Source organism: Pararge aegeria, chromosome 18 (genome assembly GCF_905163445.1).
Source record: "Pararge aegeria chromosome 18, ilParAegt1.1, whole genome shotgun sequence".
Taxonomy (NCBI): Eukaryota; Metazoa; Arthropoda; class Insecta; order Lepidoptera; family Nymphalidae; genus Pararge; species Pararge aegeria.
The window spans coordinates 15,474,565-15,495,095 of NC_053197.1; the positions used below are offsets into that span (position 1 = coordinate 15,474,565).

General features: G+C 36.4%; 1 protein-coding gene across 1 annotated transcript in view; it reads right to left on the minus strand.

Annotated features, from left to right (window-relative positions):
* Positions 1 to 354: 354 nt before the first annotated feature.
* The window catches only part of LOC120631522 (breast cancer metastasis-suppressor 1-like protein), a 130,477-nt gene continuing 110,300 nt past the window's right edge, over positions 355 to 20,531 (minus strand). The window contains exons 4-5 of the mRNA XM_039901143.1: positions 3,690 to 3,824; positions 355 to 1,384 (exon numbers count right to left, since the gene is read on the minus strand). Of these exons, the coding sequence (XP_039757077.1) occupies positions 1,286 to 1,384; positions 3,690 to 3,824 (234 nt within the window). The 3' untranslated portion in view covers positions 355 to 1,285. The remainder of the gene's footprint in view (positions 1,385 to 3,689; positions 3,825 to 20,531) is intronic.

A 20,531-nucleotide genomic window follows, 5' to 3' on the forward strand; every position in this document is an offset into this window, starting at 1 on the left:
GATAAGTTCTTCGCCAATACGACAAATAACAAAAAAGAAAACTTTTGGTTAGGCAGTGCTTTATTACATGTGTGAAGTGCACGCTAGTAATATCAGTAAAAATCATTATTAACGACACCCTGTTCAAAATCACGGACAACATTTGGCAACCAAACAAATGGTGCAGCAAACAATTTTTCAAAGTGTTCAATCCCTACTAATATTATAAATGTGAATGTAAGTTTGTTTGTTACGCTTTCACACAAAAACTACTAAACCGATCATAACGAAACTTTGTACACATGATCCTGAATGTATTAGAAGTAATAAAGGAGTCTTTTTATCCCGAAATTAAGCTCAGTTCTTTGGGGAGAGGGGACGAAAGTGTATGATGATTTTACAACAGGCTTAGCTATCCTAAATACATAAAGTGCTGCCACATTTATGAGGCACTTGTCTTTCGAAAAACAAAAACAAAAGCCGACGAAGTCGCAGGCAGCAGCTAGTTGTATTATATAGTAAAGTACAGTGTACATACATAAATAAAAACACTGCCTAACCGATATTCATTTGCTTTTACACACTCCAAGGTTGACTTATAATTAATTTGCCTTCGATATATTGTTCTTTTCACTTTCAATAAGCCCAGGTCCACTGACATTATAATATTTCGATATCAATAATTCACATCATAATAAAACGTTTCTTTAATAAAACAGGCCTATCACAGACAAGTTTATAGATAATTAATTAATTCAAAAATTATTATGATAGTAACCTCACACTTAATCACTTTCGAAAACATTCAACGTTTGCGAGCTGTACAACGTTGTTCCTAAGTCACAGACAATATAAGTAGTTAAAACTTCCGTCTCGCGTAACCAGAAATTATTAAAATGATATCAAAATACACGTAAACGTTGATCGTTTTCGAAATGTGCAAACTTGTTTTAGGGGTAAAGTGTACGTGTGTACATTTTATTGCGTCAGAAAATTTTGTCATCTTCACGAAAACGTTTATCGTTTACGAAATTTTCCTGATTTGTGTTACGGGTAAAGTCTGCAAGTGTAGCGAGTTAGCAACGCATTACATTTGCTTCAGAAAATATTGTCGGTTTCACGAAAACGTTGATCGTTTACGAAATGTGAAACTTCTTTGAAATATGTTCAAACTTGTTTTGAACTCTGCGCGTTTTTGCGTCGGAGAATGTTGTCGCGAGCAATGCATTTAACATGAATGTCCCTAAGAATACTTCTATCATTCACCCAATCAATAATTTACTTACAAACCCTACGCCCACCAGTATCAGTCGCCTCTCTCCAGCAGCTTTCTGACCAGTCTCCAGTCCTCCATGATGTCGGAGTCGGGGAGCATGTACACCACGTATGGGGGTGACACCGCCACCTGACAAATAGTTTGATTAAGTATTTTTATTTAAGCCATAACATAGAAACCCAAACGTAATTATGGTCACTCAAGTGTGACAAATGATTTCTTTGAGGCCTCATATTAAAGCGTGGTATAAAATCGGAATAGTTATGTAGTGTTTTGTCATACTTCCAAATGTCAGAGTGTGACAAAACACTGCATTTCGACGTTATGCCACAAATATTAATAAGTCCGCACTTGTATGAATATGTAGAATTAAAACTCTAGACTTCGTCGAATCGTTTTAAGTAATTAAAATATCACTCGCTTCGGCGGCGAAGGAACACATCGTGAGGAAACCTGCATGCCTGAGAGTTTTACATAATGGTGTGTGGAGTCCACCCATCCACACTGGGCCAGCGTGGTGGACTGCGGCCTTAACCCCTATTTTTGGGCCGGTAATGGGTTGATGTGATAAATAAATAAATATACTACGAGTTCACACATCGCCATCTAGCCCCAAAGTAAGCATAGTTTGTGTTATGGGTACTAAGGTGACTGATGAATATTTTTATGAATAACATACATAAATACACTGAAAAACATTCATGTTCATCACACAAACATTTTCCAGTTGTGGGAATCGAACCCACAACCTTGGACTCAGAAAGCAGGGGCAGTGAACACTGCGCCAATCGGCCGTCGAGTGATGATGATGAGGATTCGAATTTTAAACAGCTATAGCATACCACATAATTAGAAAAGTGCTATTTTAATTTAAAAATTATATATAACCTCGCTGTAATAATTTTTCACGGAGTCACTGAGAAGATGCCACAAGAAACTCGATACAAAGTTTTTTTTTTTTTACAACAGCAGCATTTCTCAAACATTATTCTGTCTTGCGCGAGATGAAGCGGTGTGCTTCCAAGTAACTTTCTAATTTAGAAATTTCTCAATTGTTTATACCCTCGCGACGACGTCTTGCGACGAGTCGGTTGTCAGCGCGAACTTTGGAAGACCGTCAAAAAGAAAACCATGCTTATCTAGGGCATGGGTTTCGGCATGACAGATACAGGCTACTGATAACGATGAGCAAAGTTACTGGAAAGAGACGCATCGGTCGCAAGAGGAAGTCTTGGTTGCGCAACATAAGAGAGTGGACTGGGGTTGCGAGTGCCGCCCAGCTGTTTAGCCTCGCGAGAGAAAAGGAGAATTACCAAAAACTGACGGCTAACATTCACTAGTTGGAGAGGCACCTAAAGAAGAAGATATACCCTCGCTGTAATAAACATGTTTAAACTTGAGATTGCCGTGTGGTGACGGCAGGTCAGAATACAGTTATCACCATCCCTCCTCATCCAGCGGATGTCGTACGAGGCGACCAAGGGAATATAACGGAGATCGTCCTCGGTGCTACTACTTCGATCTACTGCGATCACCAACACGTCTGCTCAGCGTGGTGATTATGGGCAAACCCTCCCTATGGGAGAGGCCTTTGATCTTGCAGTGGACTGTTATAGGCTTTTGATGTGATGCATTGGTATTGTGGGGTGTAGTCCTTTGTGGTGTGATGATAAATGATAGAGATTGATAAGTGGACTGTATTTCCAATGATAATAATTGTTAATGATATGTAAATGATATTAATGATATTGATTGAGTACGCGTCGAGTGGTGGCCCGAATTGCACTGTCTTAATAATGGCCACGAGGCTCGACGATTGCGTAAACTTCTGACGGTGCAGTGTTCGGTACACGCAGTGGCCCGAACATGTATGTCCAAAATTACCTGAGGAATCTTATACTCATATATACAGCTGAAGAGTTTGTTTGTTTGTTTACTTGCACGCAATGATTTCAGGAACTACTGGTCCGTTTTGAAAAACCTTTCAGTGTTGTATAGCCCATTTATTGAGAAAGGCCTTAGGTACACCATCACGCTAAGATCAATAGGAGGATAGCAGCAATGAAGAATGTTTTAAAATCCTTTTGAGAGCTTGCGCTGCGTTGCGCTGCATAAAAGATTATGGATTCGATAAAATCATGTACGACTAAGTTGATCCCCTTTAAAAGTTCTAAAGTCTGCGTAAAGCATAAGCCTACCTTTTAAGGTTGACTGATACTGAGACGAAGTTACCAGGAACCGCTAGTTATGTTACAGAAACAAACTATGCTAAAACTCAAAAATGACTTCTGTACCTTTCGCAGAGGATATACAGTACTTTATTTGTAGCAAGTCGATTGTATATATCCACTTTTTGTTTATAATGTCAGATACTATATTATTGTAAACATGCCCGAAAGTATATATTCTGAAATTGAAATATAAATACACCAACCTGTCTACGTCTCCTTTTTCTTCCCCACACCTCGTTGCACGGCCAGAGGTCTACAGTGTGTCTCTCTTCTTCTATTTTCCTTATTTTCTCTAAGATTTCTTCTTTTAGCGATTCGTACGATAACCATTTTTCACTCTGTTGACAAAAAATAACTTTATTATAAATTAAATAATTTATTTACTTGCGAACAATAACATAACTTAACCGCTAATGAATGAAACGATGATCACTGTTAAAAATATGAAACTTAAAATTTACCACTGTTCACTGGATATTTATCAAGAGATCTAAATACATTCAAAAATATTAATTAAAATAAAATAAAATCCGAAAAAACAACGATCAAAAGGGATACATGCAACATGCTAATCTTAATTACAATTAATAGCATATTTATACTGCCTCTCTCATAGGAGAGGGCCTTCCACCATTTAACAGTGTCGGGTTTTAAGGGTTAACAACGAGACCGATGGCCTTAAACTGTCGGTTTCAGTTTAACATTATCAACCCTTTACCCGCCCACTCCAGGGCACGGGTCTCCTGTCAGAATGAGAAGGGGTCTTGGCTGTAAATCACCACTAGCCAAGTGCGTATTGGTAGACTTCACACCCCATTGCGAACGTTATGGAGAACTATCGGGCATGCGGGTTTCCTAACGATGTGATGTAGCGCCAAATTTTATAATAAAATACCTATACTTATAAAAAATGTAAACTCATTCAATGTATTCAAAACTAAATTAGCTTCTTATATATTAAGTAATACCAATAAATTTAAAGACGAATACATTGAATGAGTAGATAATAGTAAAATTGAATTTAGTTTAGTCTAATGGCGAAGTGTATTAATTTATTATAGAAAACTAAGTTTCCTATGTAAGTGACTTAGGTCTTTTTATGGGAATAAATGTCTTTATACCTAAACCTATGTTTTCATTCACCGTCATACAATAAACTCCTTAAATTAAACAACACACATAATTCCGAGAAGTTAGAAGTGCGTGCAAGGGTTCGAACTCGGTCACCCCGAAAGGGAGGCCGAAGCTGTAACCACTAGACCACGTCTACCAACCTGGACGCCGTAGAAAGTAGAAACAGAGGTGCACCGCGAGGCACTCCTTCCGTACTTAAGTAATCATTTTTTTCATCCTGTAGGAGCTGTTGGCTTTTCCGGGATGAAAAAAATTATGAGCCATTCCAGGATGGTACGCATGCATTCGATTGATTCGATGTTTTCACGTGACGCCCGGGCAGACAGACAGACAGACAGACAAAAATTCAATAAAAATCGGTTTTGGACTCAGTATCGATTATAAAGCATCCCCCGGTCAAAATTTTCAAAATATATCAAATGTACAGAAATCTTCCAGTTACCTATTTATTATAAGTATAGAAAAAAGTATAGATTATTTTTTTATTACTTTCGTATACTATATAGCAGTACTAGTGTACAATCATTCGTAGGTGAAATAGTAATACACAACACCAATGGGTTTCTCTTGGTCTTCCTAATCCTAAGGTTGCTGGGAAGAGATCGCTACTAAGCGATAAGGCTGCCTGTTCTATACTACATTTTCCTCTTATTGTGTCCATTTTTTTTGTGATGTACAAATTAAGTGTATAAATAAAGAAATATAAATAAGTAGGTACCTATTTTAACTACCTAGGTTTGAGGCGTGCGCGCCGTGACGAATTTCTTAACTTGTAAGTGCGCCGCTGGCTTAATAAGGTTGGGAATCCTTGAACTCGGCTATCACTGCATGTACGGTTTCGGTTCTTGTGGAGTTATACACAACCTCTGATTTACACCCCTATAGAGGCAAGGGGGTGTGGTAATTACGCTAATTGATGTAAACGGAGAATTCTTTGACAAAAAATACATTAGGTAGGCTACCTTACAAATAAATTATTTACTAGTGAAACATCGATAATAATTAATTTGGATCTTCGCCGAATGTTTGGTTTTCCTGGCTTTGACTGACGGACGCCGTTTGGTAATGAGACGTTAATTCGAAATGGAATGATTTATTTGCAGGAATCCCTACTAATATTATAAATGTCAATTTAAGTTTGTTTCTTACGCTTTCACGCAGAAACTACTTCAGCGATCCTCATGAAACTTGGTACACATATTCTTGGAAGTGTTAGAAGTAATATAGGATACTTTTTATCCCGACATTAAGTTCGGTTCCTTTGGGAGAGGGGATGAGTGTTTGATGATTTTACACCATAACTACGACAAATTATAACCGATTTAAATAATTATTTTTGTACTATAGAGGTTATAAAATGTGTTTAATTTTGCCCAAACTGTGGTTGGATATAAAGTAAAAGCCCTCATTTAAGGCTAAGCGGTAGTGAATACTTTAAATTTTTTAAGTTCTACAACTAAATTTAATGCCAATTCAAAAAACAAAATCAAACGCAGACGAAGTCGCGGGCAACAGCTAGTCTTATTATATATTCGTGAAGGGGTGGTATAATAGTATTTAAATCCAAAAATACTTTGTCGAGTGACATTGAAATATTCCGAAGTAGCTACATTTAAATTCTAACTAATATTATAAATGCGAAAGTGTGTCTGGTTGTTTGTCCTTCCTCCTGCTAAAGCACGGGAACATGCAATAGGAGAAGTTAACCCCCGTTTATTATTACACATTTATTATTTGGATATTATTTCCACAGTGCTCTGAGAGCTGATAAAGCTGTGGGAGAAGATCAATTTTTCATCCTTTCCCCGGGGAGATAATTGTCTCCTGCCCATGCTAGCCGTGCAGGAAAACAACGGTTTCTAGAGGATTTGTATAAAACCGTAACTAACGCAAACTAGCTAGCTAAGATCAGCTTTTTATTCCTATAGAAGTCAGCCCTTGACTGCAATCTCACCAGGTGATAAGTGATGATGCAGTCTAAGATGTGGCGGGCAAATCTGTTAGGGAGTATGGTAGTGATACTCGTAATCGGTTTCTACGCGACAACGCACAGGAACACTTAATCGTTTAGCGGCACGTCTGTGTCGGTACGGTGGTAACTAGCCACGGCCAAAGCCTCCCACGAGACAAAACCATAATCATTGGCGTAAACATTGCATAAGAAAGTCATAGGCGCGCGTTTGAAACCCCTAGCTTTAGTTTTAAGTTTACGAATGCAGTTATCACTATCACTAACATGAGTGTAACGCTTTATAAGTCCCTGTAATAAGGTCTACTTGAATAAAAAAAATTGAATTTGAATTTTAAAGGCCGAAAACCGCAATTGGTTTGGAGTTTGACTAAGATTTCTTTTCAGACCTGAGTTTAGACTAGTCAAAACTAGAAGCGATTAGGCTTCGCAGTTTGACAAAACGAGTACGAGTATATACATTTTTAGCTGCGCTATGGCTCAATCAGGTTACAGAAAATTTAATTGAATTTCTAATCTACATAATTCTAATGTTGAAATTATCACTGTCACATTTTTTTTACGACTTATACATGCGTACTATGAACTTTGGAAGCTTAATAAAAGCTTGTGTAAGTTAAAACATGATGCTTCAGGTAAGTACCCTTTGATTCCCATCGGATCGCTGCATTGATTTTAATTTTACTCACTACCTACGTACCCTAAGCGAGAATACATAAAGAGAAATTCGAGCCGTTGCAGTAATAATAAAACATTGTGTAGTGACAGTATATAGTAGCAGTTTCGCAGGATAACATCTAAGGTAACGTCTACAAATAGAGTTAAAAAATACATCAAATTATTGTACAAAAATCGCAATGACCACTAGTAAATAAAAAATAAATAACAAATTATTACTTTTAACACCTTTTAGTACTTTTATATAATTTTTCCTTTATGCACACTAAAGACACTAACTAACATTACATTTAATTTTTGATTTTAGATTTTAGTTTTTCATGTTTATTAATTTCATAATTTTTGATTTTGTTTATCTCTTTGATGATTTTGTATTACATGATGTCCGTCAGGGGTAAATAAGCTTGTGTTAATGTAAAAATATCTTTTGTTTGTTTATATATTATATTCTATGTTATTGTCCGTTTTTATGATTATTTTGTTATTGTTTAGTCGCGTGGATTCAGTGACGACGAAGAAAATGGGGCTGGCTAAAAACCAGTGCTGCGCGTTTTAGTATGCAGCTATACTGAGCCAGCTCCTTTGTCACACATTTTTTTTTTTTATTCTTTAACAATTTATGACACAAATGTGTGACAATAAAGACGATTTTTCTTTCTTTCTTTCTTTCTAGATGACGCTTAAAAAACCCGGTCAAGTGAGAGTCGAACGGCGTATCATGGATTCCTTATCATCATCATCATCATATCAACCCATTAACGGCCCACCGCAGGGCACCGCACCGGTCTCCCACAGATGAGAAGGTTGTACCCCATAGTTTAATATCACTAATTTCAACGTTGAAGGATAACACCGTGAGAAAAACTGCATGCCTGAGAGTTCTCCATAATGTTCTCAAAGGAGTGTGGAGTACACCAATCTGCACTGGGCCAGCCTGGTGGACTACGCATGCCCTGTGCGCAGTGGCGTGCATAGAGGGTATGCACAGGGTATGCAGATGATATAAAATGAAGATAATCTCCAGTATGTGTTATAAATACTTGAGGGTAGGCTTTTTATACAATGCCTATCCTTATGTTTTTTATAACGGAGATTTTCTTCATTTTATATCATCTGCATACCCAGTGCATAACCGCTATGCACGCCACTGCCAGTGCGGATTGTTGGACTCTACACGCCTTTAAGAACATTATGGAAAACACTCAGGCATGTGGGTTTCCTTACGATGTTTTCCTTCACCGTTGAAGCAAGTGACAAAGCACATAACTTAGACAAGTTATTTGTGTGTGCTGGTATTCGAACTCGGCACCCGAAAGTGAAGTCGAAGTCATGTCGAAGTGAAGTCGAAGTCACTCATCCTCATTTCAACTCATTAGCCATGTAGTGGGGTAATGAGTTGAAATGAGGATAAGTTAAAAAATATATTTTTAGATGGTCGCCCTACTCCTGGTTATAGCTGCAGCGTGGGGAGAGGCAGGTAAAGATGACACAATGAGATCGGGATGCACCTTTTTGCAGTTATTACACGGGGCTCGGTGATTCACGACGCCCTACTTTGTTGTCTATCAAACTAACTCAAAAGTTGAATTTTTGGGCGAAGCTCCTCAAGTTTTACGTTTTTTTTTTTGCTTAAACTTAAAGCAGTATTATTTAGAAAGATAGTCTTAGATGACACTAGCTGTTGCCCGCGATTTCGTTCGCGATTTTGATCCTTTTTGGTTGGATAGGTATTTAATAATATTCCCATAAAAAAACCTTCGAAATTGATGCGTTATTTTAGAACAAATTTGATTGCAGTACCAGTGACATATTTAAGTTTTTACTATTTCTTTATTTTGTGCTAGTATTTAATCATATTATTTTCTTCTTACTTTTTATTAATTTAATATAGTTAATTAATGTTAGCTTTTTATGGTAACATAAAAAAGCAGTACTACATCTTTCAAATTGCCTGAATGATATTTTATACATTGGCTACACTGAATATACTTCTATCTTGTTTGTGTAGCTGTAAGTTAGTTTAACACTATTTATTGCATGCGGTGTTTACCTATTAGTAGAAGAACATTTTGTCTTCTTATAAAAAACAGTATAGTGAGTAAAGCCTTAAAAGGCTGACCTTATATGCTGTCGGTGACTTTTCTTCAGGGGCTTTTAAAGGGAACAATTCATACACAATTATTGCACAACTTTACCGTTTGCGCAGCGCACAGATTCCGAAATTATATATATTTTTTCTTGTTTGTGCAACATTTTTCATTGATGCGCCGCTCCTATTGGTTATAGCTTGATTTTATATAGCCTATAGCTTTCCTCGATAAATGGTCTATCCAACAAAACAGAAGTTTCCAATTCCAACCAGAAGTTCCTGAGATTAGCGCGTTCAACTAAACAAACTCTTCAGCTTTGTAATATTAAGTATAGATACATAAGAACTACAAGTCTGAAACAAGGACGTTAACAGTAATAAAATAATTCTGCTGTAAGCAATGGTAGCAAGGCCCTTTTCCAAAATGGGACATTCAGATAAAGTCGATTGGATATTGGATAGAAGCAGGCGTTACTTTGCCGAAATCCATGATATGCTATAAAAATTAAGCTTAATTTGCTATACTACCGCGAAAAGCAAGAGAATCTGTTTGGTGTAGAGTATAAGAATTTAAGAAACTATAAATTACACCATACAGATTCGCATAGTAGAGCAAATTAAGCTTAATTTTCATAAAGTCGAGGGAGCTAAGCGAGTTTTGTAGGAGCAAGAAAACCCGCGTTTATTTTGAGCTTAGTTTTTAAAATTCCCGCAAAAACTCGGTCTTTTATGTCCGTCTCCAGAATGTGAGGTATCTTTATGCAAAATTTTGCTTGTCCCCCCGTGGGAGGCATATGTACACTGCGCTTTCCAGTCTGGTCACCATTCAAGCACCTTGATAACAGCGGCGTGCATAGAGGGTATGCACAGATATATATAAAATCTCCAGTACGAGTTATATAAACTTTAGGGTAGTCTTTTTACTCTTACAATGCTTATCCTTATGTTTTTTATAACCCGTACTGGAGATTTTTTAAAGTTTATATCACTTGCCCGCTGAGTGCACACCCCGCTGCTTGGGACCCCAACGTCTATCGGTTTTCCAAGCTATATGCTCCACCCATTGCCACTGCTTCGCGACTCATTAAGCTACATAACATCGGTAGCTCTGGTTCATCGATGGAACTGCTCATTCCTGATTGGATCACGTAGTGATATTTATTTATTCAATTACAACTCCATTACAATGTCATATAGATTACATTATTATTATATTTTCAAAAAAGAATGTTAATCTAATGTTTACATTTGAAATGGAACCCTGTGAGGGCGCTGTAACCAGATTGAGAGGCGGACTTATTATTGTCAATATTAAATATTCTCATTTAGGAAGTCGATACTCCAAGCAGCGTTAAACGCAGCGTAGGTCGGCCCCAACGGCGGACGGACGACATCAGGCGAGTCGCTGGGAGCCGCTGGAGGCAAGCGGCCCAGGACCGTGTATTGTGGAACTCCCTACAAAAGACCTATGTCCAGCAGTGGACGTCGATTGGTTGATGATGATAATGATGATGATGACTCCAAGCATAGCTCTCTCCATCGCCCGCTGAGTTACTCTGGGGTTTCTTATGAGGCCAATAGTTAGAGACGTTTCGGAGCCTTAAGTCATCATTGGGACCAATGTTCGAAGACTTCGGTTTTGAGGCACTGAGGAATCTATTTTAAAGATAGTTAACTAATTACTTTGCTAACATTTTTTATTACCAAGAACGGCATTGCATTTTGTAAAGGGCAAAAACAAAGGTCACGTTAACATTAGGAAACTAGTTTTTAACTAGTTCTAGCAATAATAGCGTTGCTGTGAATAACATTTTAATCCATACTTCACTACTCATATAAATAATGTTGAGAGGAAAGGTATGTTTGTTTGAATCGATGATCTTTGAATCTACTGAATTCAATACTTCTTTAACCGTTAAAAAGCTATTTTATCCAGATGTAACATCGGCTATATTTAAATTTCTTTAGCAGGAGTTCAAGTTGAAATATAATTTTAACTTTAATTAAATACAGTCTTTGTTACTCACTAAAGATGAAGCTATCTGTAGGTGAAAGGTTTCTAAAATCATCAAATATAAAAACCTTTAAACCTTGAAGTTTTTGAGTGTACAAACTACAAGAATTCAAATATACCCTGTTTATAATATTATCTTACCCAAATCATACACAGACTAAACAAAAAAGACGACGAGAGAGAGGCAGAGGGAGAGGAAGAAGAAGAAGTAGAGAACACCATAATATAGATAAATAGAATGGGGATATAGATATCTTTTTCCTGTGAGTTGCGGGACGGGATATTTATAACAGCCGACACAGGAAGTCGAGAAAGTGAAAATAACGAAAAATATTGTAAAGATATAGAAATATAACTATCTTAATATAAAGGGCCCATATAAAAGCTATTAGGAATAAAAAACACACCCTATAAATAGGGTGTAGGGTACCGTGGGAAAGAAAATATTTAAAAAATGTTTTTATTAAATAACTAGCTAGTTACTATCGGTTTTAATATCTTTAAAAAACCTAGGACTTAATTTCAGTGCTACTGATCGGTTTCAGTTTTATTTCCAAACTTTAATATATTTCTTTAGCCGTTGTTGTTATTTTTAGACTTTTCAGGGATTTAAAAAAAAAATACTCTCCGGAAGAACCATCTTCGTACTTCTTTTTAGAATATTCCTTATATTCTAAAAAACGAATTAGAGTAATCGGTTCAGATTTGCGATTCATTTTTACATTATAGATTCAATGTCTCTTTGGATAGTTCGGGTTTTCTGTCAAGTAAAGGGGAAGTTCGAATCCCAGGACGCCCCAGCAGCTATAACTTTTCTAAGTTATCATATATTAGAAAAGGCGGCGCGTCGGCATCCGCAAATTGTTTGACTGATTTATTTTTTATACAAAAGTTCTTTGCCCGATCCCAGAATCGAATCTAGGACATCGGGATCCACATGCGAACATGCTACTCACTACATTAAACAGTCAATTTTATTACAAAGTAAATCAACGTAGTTATTACACGGGCGTATAAACATATTCTAGGTCCAAGAGCCGTTTATAAAGGCAATGCATGCTTGATGCTATACAAGGCGCGCGTTGCATTCAGCGCCGGTGAATCGCAAGTTCGCAACACGTGTTGTCGTTCAACCGCTCGCGTCCACAAAGAGCGCGTGCGCAACCAACATGGCCGCCTTCCGGGAAACGCGGCGAGGTCGCGCCGCTCGGGCGGACGCCATCTTGTCGAGCAAATTGATGCGTTGCGTGATGCATCCTTTGTGATTTAATAGCTGTGCAAGCGAGTTCGTAACTTTCTAATGTTAGGATTTAAATTTAAATAGCATTATAATTTCCACTTCTTTGTTATTTTTTTAATTTAATCTTATTTTTGAACGAGACGATCGGTTGTCATTCTCCGATTGGTTAACGCCGGTAGACGCATAACGGCGGGAACCAATCAAATTGCTTGGATTCTACCTGGACGCTAGGAGTTTTGGCGGGAAATTGGGTCTTTTTCTTGGCGGGTTGGATCGTTCTTTGAGAGAGTTATGAAGTGAAATGCGAGGTTGTAAAACGATAAGTTCATATTGTCATAGTTTATAAAGTAAATTAATAAAGTGATATTTGTATGGTATGTTTATTTGCATCTTTTCGTGGCCTCATCGCTATCCTACTAAAGTTTATAATAATTCAGAAGTGACAAGACAGCGTTACATTTTCAACGCGTAAGTACACGCCCAATTATATAATTTTATTAGCTGTTTAATTAATTTATAATAATATTTAGCTACGCGAAATGTTACTAACAATCATTATGGTTATGTCATAATAACATGTACGATTAATATTTATGTTGTTAACCTAATTGAGTGTGCACGGACTCAGTGCCTATTTTGCAATATTTTTTCAGTGAGTTTTAATTTCATTTGTAACAGTATATTTACATACTCATATTGTAGGTTATATAAAAATAAGATCCCATAAATTACCGAGCTCTGGATCTGTTATTATTTTTCCGATAGACATTATTTTCAAATGTACCAAACGTAGGTTTAACTTATTATGGCATTCAGGCTATCGCAAATATGATAAAAATTTAATATTAACAGTCACTTTCTACGTAACGGTGATTTGAGAATTTGTGACATGTTTCTAAATCTTACAAAAAAAAAACAAAAACAATGGAATCGAATTCTTTATTTTTCATTTGTATTTATTTGTTACGCGCAGATGTCTACACCCCTTGTTAAGTTTATTTAAAAAAAAAATCAAACTTAAACTTTGTTTTCTTGTATCTGACCCTACCCGTGGAATATCGAAGCCGGAGCCGACTGAGGGAGCGGAGCCGTAGCTGGCTATGTGCACGCAGATCTTCTCGGGTCCTGAGTCGGGAGCTAGAGCCAAGCCGTGAGCGGGTGAAGATTTAGGAGAGGCTGTTACTGCAACTGCGAGAGCAACAATAGAAGTCGCAGCCGGTACACCGCGCCAGCTATTACTTCGCACCGGGCTACTCCGCGGCAACATTCAAGTCGCAGTCAACGCAGCGACCACGTGTCCTGAGATAAGCGGGCGGCGCGGCGGGCAGAGAGGGCGCAGTGCATCCTGCTGGGCGGCGCGCCGTGGCGTCGCGAGATATGATAAAAGGTCACGTCGTCTTTCCGATTCTAAGAAATGTTTTGAAATGTCTTAAGGACAGTTTGACGTCTCAACCGTTTAGGTACTGAAGTTCTTTCCAAACAGTTGAACCCAAATATAGTTTCAATTTCGACTCCCTCCACCAAACCAAAGGATAGATGTTTGGCTAAAAAGAAAACAATGATTTTGCTTATGTATACGGTTGGAAAAAAAAAATAAAACTGTCACTCATTTTGCTATAAAGAAACTCCAAGGCCTTGACATAATATGGTAGGAAGACCTAAATTCAGTTTTGTTACCGGGCCGAAATGGCAAGAGAAATTAGTAAATGTTTTTCCTTGCGAGCAAAATTAGGGCCAGGCTTTAAGGGATATACTTAAAAGGAAGAGCAGGTATAATACCTATAGAAATTTAATTTTATGAAAAGCGATATAGTTGATAGGCGTGCAGTTATTCATGATATCAGTGAAAGGAGTTTAAAATCCGGTGCTCTAGTATTTCGTTCCTGATTAGTTATTGCAATTTTTGATAAGCAGCAAGAACTCGTACCAAAACTATTTGTCTCAGGAAAAGAATTCCCTCTCTTTTTATTTGAAAATTAATGGAAAATGGGCAAATAAACGGCACGTCACGTCAAACATTTGTCGTTTTCGGCAGTGAGATTAGGCTGGTGAAGGAATCCTTAGTTAAGGAGTTAGGTGTGGCTCATGACTACGAGTATATACCGTCTTTATTACGGGGATTCGGCAATGTAAAATGATTATAGAATTAGTGTTAATGGAGTATACGCTCGTGTTCTATGTTAAGTTATATTTGGCAATTTGCTAAAAGATCTATATCTATCCTCAAAAATCAGCCATACCCGAAACAGCCCCATATTATCGTTTCTAAAGTTGCAACTAAGCTCCAGTTCATGGATATCGGCAGGAAGATGTCACTTTTGATACAAGAATCTTTGATTGGAATTAGTACGGCATGAGTGGTAGAGATCCATGGCGCAGTATCGGTAAGGGCAAGACTTGAACATAATTTTAAGGGAAACGGCATCGTAAGAAAAAGTCTTGAGGGTAAGCCGACCATGCAATATTTCATTTGTGGTGGTCTCTATCGCTCTGAAAGTTGACATGTCAGTATAACAGTTCCCTTGTTGCGAACCTTGCTGGATTTCAGGTAGTTCATTTTTGTGCAGGGCAAAACGAGTAGACGTTGAAGTAAAAACATCAAACCACTTATGATTATGGTTATTTAAGATAATTTTGATTTAAAATAGAAGCCTGTCAGTTATAAATACCAGGAATAGATAAGCAGAGAATGTAAGAGTTGCTCGATCGTTACAAACATTCTTTTGCGTCTTCAATTAAAGAAAGAAAGAAGAAAAATGTTACATAAATTTGTTAAAGAATAATAAAAAAAAAAAAAAGTGTGTGACAAAGGAGCTGGCTCAGTATAACTGCATACCAAAAAGCGCAGCACTGGTTTTCAGCCAGCCCCGTTGTCTTCGTCGTCACTGAATCCTCACGACTAAACAATAACAAAATAATCAAAAAAAAAGGACAATAACATAGAATATAATATATAAACAAACGAAGGATATTTTTACATTAACATAAGCTTTATTAACCCCTGAAGGACATCATGAAATACAAAATCATCTAAGAGGTAAATCATAAACAAAATCAAAAAGTATGACACTAATAAACATGAAAAACCAAAATCTATAATCAAATGTAAAGTCAAATGTAATGTGAGTGTCTTTAGTGTGCATAAAGGAAAAATTATATAAAAGTAGGTAGGTAAAAGGTGCTTCACACCTTTTAGTAATAATTTGTTATTTATTTATTATTTTTTTTATTTACTAGTGGTCATTGAGATTTTTGTACAATAATTTGAAGTATTTTTTTAACTTTATTTGTAGACGTAAAGATCTAGGTTGTACTAACGCGACCACGATGGATATAGAGTTGATATTGAGTTAAACAGCCAATGTACTCTCTTCTATCGACCTTAAAGGTTTATTTATCTAGGAACAATAGAAATACAAAGACGGAAGTAGAATACAATAGTTGGAAAATCCAAAAGTCCACGCCTCATAATCTTATTCATTACAATAAAATTGAGATTATTTGTAAATAATAATTAAACTACATCTAATTATACCGTAAACAGTAATAGGCTTTTATTCCTCAAATACTAAAGCCTATAAAAAAAAAACCAACTCGATAAGTGAAGTATTTCGCTAGTTATCGTGACCACAAGATACGGGATCCGCACATACAGACACACGGACGTCCAAGACAGAACTTTTTTTTTTTTTTTTAATAATGTTTTAATTAGTTTAAAAAAAAAAACAAAAAGAGATTTTAAAATATTACGAGTGTTATTTAAAAATATTAATATCTTTTCGGCTTGTATGGTAGTCCCGCCACTGGTTCTGGCGGCTTCCTTTCCAAGTTTCGTAGACTTAATAGTTTCTTTGATTCCGTGATTACTTAGCCAATAGTATTTTGTTTTTTAATAAAGAGAGACTTCAACGACACTACACAAGATATAAGCTATTTTAACCAACTTTTGAAATAAATATTATACCAAAATAAATTTTTGTATAAATCGAGTTTGACTAAGTGCAACAAAAAGCTTCCAACAAACATAAAACTAACTTTATAGTTGAAAATGTAGGCAAACCTCGATATATCTACTGAATACATCTGCGTCACCTTTTCGATTTTAGAAAATTTTCTTTTTCTCAATATTTGTCTGTTTATATTCACTTATAAAAGCAATAAAGAAAAAAAATCTGGTGGTGGTGTAAAATTATTATAAATCTACATTCAATTAGCTAAATACAAATACATAAACAAAATTGCACAAGTAAGAATGATATAATAAAAAAAATATATATATATTAAACTAATATCTACTCAATCGTACATAACTAAGAACTATAACTAACAAATTAAGAATACTTAAGAACATGTAAATAAGATAGGTTGTCACACCGTGAGAGAGAAGAAGTACGTGTCAAGGTAAAATAAATGTTGTAATGCTGGAATAGCTTGTAGAGTATTCTAGTATGATTGAGTCTACGTTAAAAGGATAGCTTATTGAGAATGTGCGTCGAATACCAATATGATTATATTGCTAAAATTAATTAGAGTTAAAGGGAACTATTCTATGCCCATCCTAGACGATGTGATAGCTCGACTCATAGGCTAAACTTGTTTGTTTTCACTCGATTTGACTTCAGGGTCTACTACCAAGTCCCTACTTCAGTGCTTAGTATACACCTAACTTCGTTTGTCTTTCATATGGTCAATACAATCATGATACCATTTGACTAGCACCGGCTGTCTTTCAGTGAATGATAAATATAATCTTAGGGTCAGATTGTTTCGGTTAGGTTAATTAATAGTGAGGATTGGCTGCATACACTGCAGCTTTGTACAGACTACAGAGCTTTGTAGGACCTTAACAGGGCTTACAAGATAACTTATTAATAAAAGATAATAAGTTGTTTCGTTACCTTAAGTCAGATAAAAGAAACCCCGTAGGTAAGCATGTGTTAAAAGCGTTCAAAGCGTTATGAAGGTCTTCCCTACCCTATTGCTAAAGCAGATATGCCATTCCTTACCATTCATGTACCCTTCGTAAAGTCAATTGGCACATGCTCGTTTTTGTAGAGGGTTGCACAAAGTTTTGTTTTACTAAGCCCGATAGCAATACCAACCTCTTAAATGGGATAAGAGCTCTAAGGCAGTATTATGAGTGACGAAGGTAACCATTTCACTTCTCACACATTAACTCTATTTTGCTTGAATAGGGGCACAAAGCATACCCTTATCGCAGTAGGAAGTTCTAGGTTGAATGGCAAACTAGGTACAGGGGTACAATCTTACCATTCTCGACTCCTTAGAGGCAATGACGGCGAAATATGGTGTAAAGAATTGGGAAATTATTAGGATTAACATTCTGGAAATATTCAGTGGGGACTGAATAACACCATCCAGATAACGACCGCCCGCGCCGGCCGGTAGGACACCATCAGAGGTACTGTCTCAATGCTGTTTCCAAAGGCGCTGATGAAATGATGATGAAAGAACAAACGACTTTATGCAAAAGGGTTAACTTATTAAGATAACTCAATCGTGTATAATGCTATGGATACATATTGCTTATGCCTTTGAGGTGAATGGATCGGATACCAGTAGTAACTTATAATGAGGATTGATTAAAATATAGCAAAAAAAAAATTGGATAAAAGTTGGTTCTATTTGGTTTTAGTTTACAATGTTTTATGTTCAAGTTTTGTTTTGTGTGTTTTATAAGCGCTTGATGCATAAAACTACAGACAACCATTTTTCTATTGTTGCAGATTAGACACGAGAATCGATCGGATCGTGTCTTGATGTAGCTGGAATCAGGGACGAGAATCGATCGGATCGTGCCCTGATACAGCAAAAACACTAGAGCCAGGCACGAGAATCGATCGGATCGTGTCCTGGAACTTAAATAGAGAGAGAGAGTATGATGCCCACTGACTGCCACAAGTAAATCGATCGTCTTGATGGCATGTCTGTAGGGTTTCCCCTGATAAATCGATCGTTCAGGGGATGAGTCGTAATGGGTTATTCGATTAATTGATCGTTCGGATCCCAAATATAATGAATACATTTATGATGAAAAACATTTATCGATCGTTGTTTTTCTTATCAAGTCGATTTATATAATGTTTATGAAGTAGTATGAATAATATTATATTTATATAATTATAAAGGTATAATAGGTCTAGAAAATAATCTTTACCTATATTATTTACTAAAATATTGATGGTTGTGGTTGTTTTGTTAGTTATATTAAACTCCAATGTATATGTAAATATATAGTAAGATGATAATGGATGTTTATAACATATTTTGGTACTCAATTGTTAAAATTATGTCAAGATTGAAACAACTGGCCAAGTTCCGATTGTTAGGATGCCTCCTGGCGACATGTGCGAGGGCGCACACGTTGTCAGGACGGTCGATTGTTAGGATTTAAATTTAAATAGCATTATAATTTCCACTTCTTTGTTATTTTTTTAATTTAATCTTATTTTTGAACGAGACGATCGGTTGTCATTCTCCGATTGGTTAACGCCGGTAGACGCATAACGGCGGGAACCAATCAAATTGCTTGGATTCTACCTGGACGCTAGGAGTTTTGGCGGGAAATTGGGTCTTTTTCTTGGCGGGTTGGATCGTTCTTTGAGAGAGTTATGAAGTGAAATGCGAGGTTGTAAAACGATAAGTTCATATTGTCATAGTTTATAAAGTAAATTAATAAAGTGATATTTGTATGGTATGTTTATTTGCATCTTTTCGTGGCCTCATCGCTATCCTACTAAAGTTTATAATACTAATATTCTTTCCAAGCTGGCATCGTGTTTTACGCTTTTTTAAAAATAACCGATTGCAATTAATATCATCCATCACCATCATCATCATATCAACCGATAGACGTCCAATGCTGGACATAGGTCTTTAGTACGTTTGTAGTTCCAAATTCTACGGTTTTGTGCCACTTGGATCTGGCTCGCTTGCCAGCGGCTGCGAGGCGCTTAATGTCGTCTGTCCATCTCGTTGGCAGTCGACCAAAGCTGCGCTTACCATTGCGAGGCTGCCATTCCAGCACCTTGGAACCCCAACGTCCAACCTTTCTCCAAACTATGTGCCCTACCTATTGCCACTGCAGCTTCGCGACTAGTTGAGCTATCTCAGTAACTCTGGTTCATCTACGAATCTCCACATTTCTGATCACGTAGCGATACTCTGAGCCTCTCTCTCCATCGCCCGCTCAGTGACTTTGAGCCTTTTTATCTAGATATCTACCTAAATAATGTTAATAATCCGTTCTGTATGTAGATTTTGAGTTTATCCGCTACGTACCTACTAACATTTAAAAGAATCTTATCTTTCCTGATTGTGATATCAGAATAGACACCATCTATATATATATCTGTACATGTATATATATATATATATATATATATATACAAAAGTTATAATAAAAGTTACAAATAAGTTGAAAATGTAATAAAAACAAAACAATTTAAATTTAAGGCTTATAAAAGCTACGTAATATATAATAATACGGGAATATAAAACAAAATTTACGAATATAATTATTAAGTTATAAGTTTTAATAATATTACATCTGTAATTTTAATAATAATTAGTAAAATTGAATGTGGTAGAGTCATAAACAGAAAGATAGACTTGACGTTTTAAAAGTAAAGTTGATTATAAAGTAGGCCAACTTTTTTTTGGTTTTTTTTTTAATCTTTATTTATTCAGGCATTTTTAACACTAACATTGTCAGCCCCATCGTTCCCTTCACGAAAATTAATAATTCCCTCTTAACTTCAAATCTAAGAATATTCTGGCTACCTCTGAATAAGGTGCAGCTAGGATACTTTGCCAAATCCCCACATCATAAACATTAATTTTAAACTTACATATTATCAGGGACGCATTGCTTAGCCTAAAATTGATATAACTCTTGTAG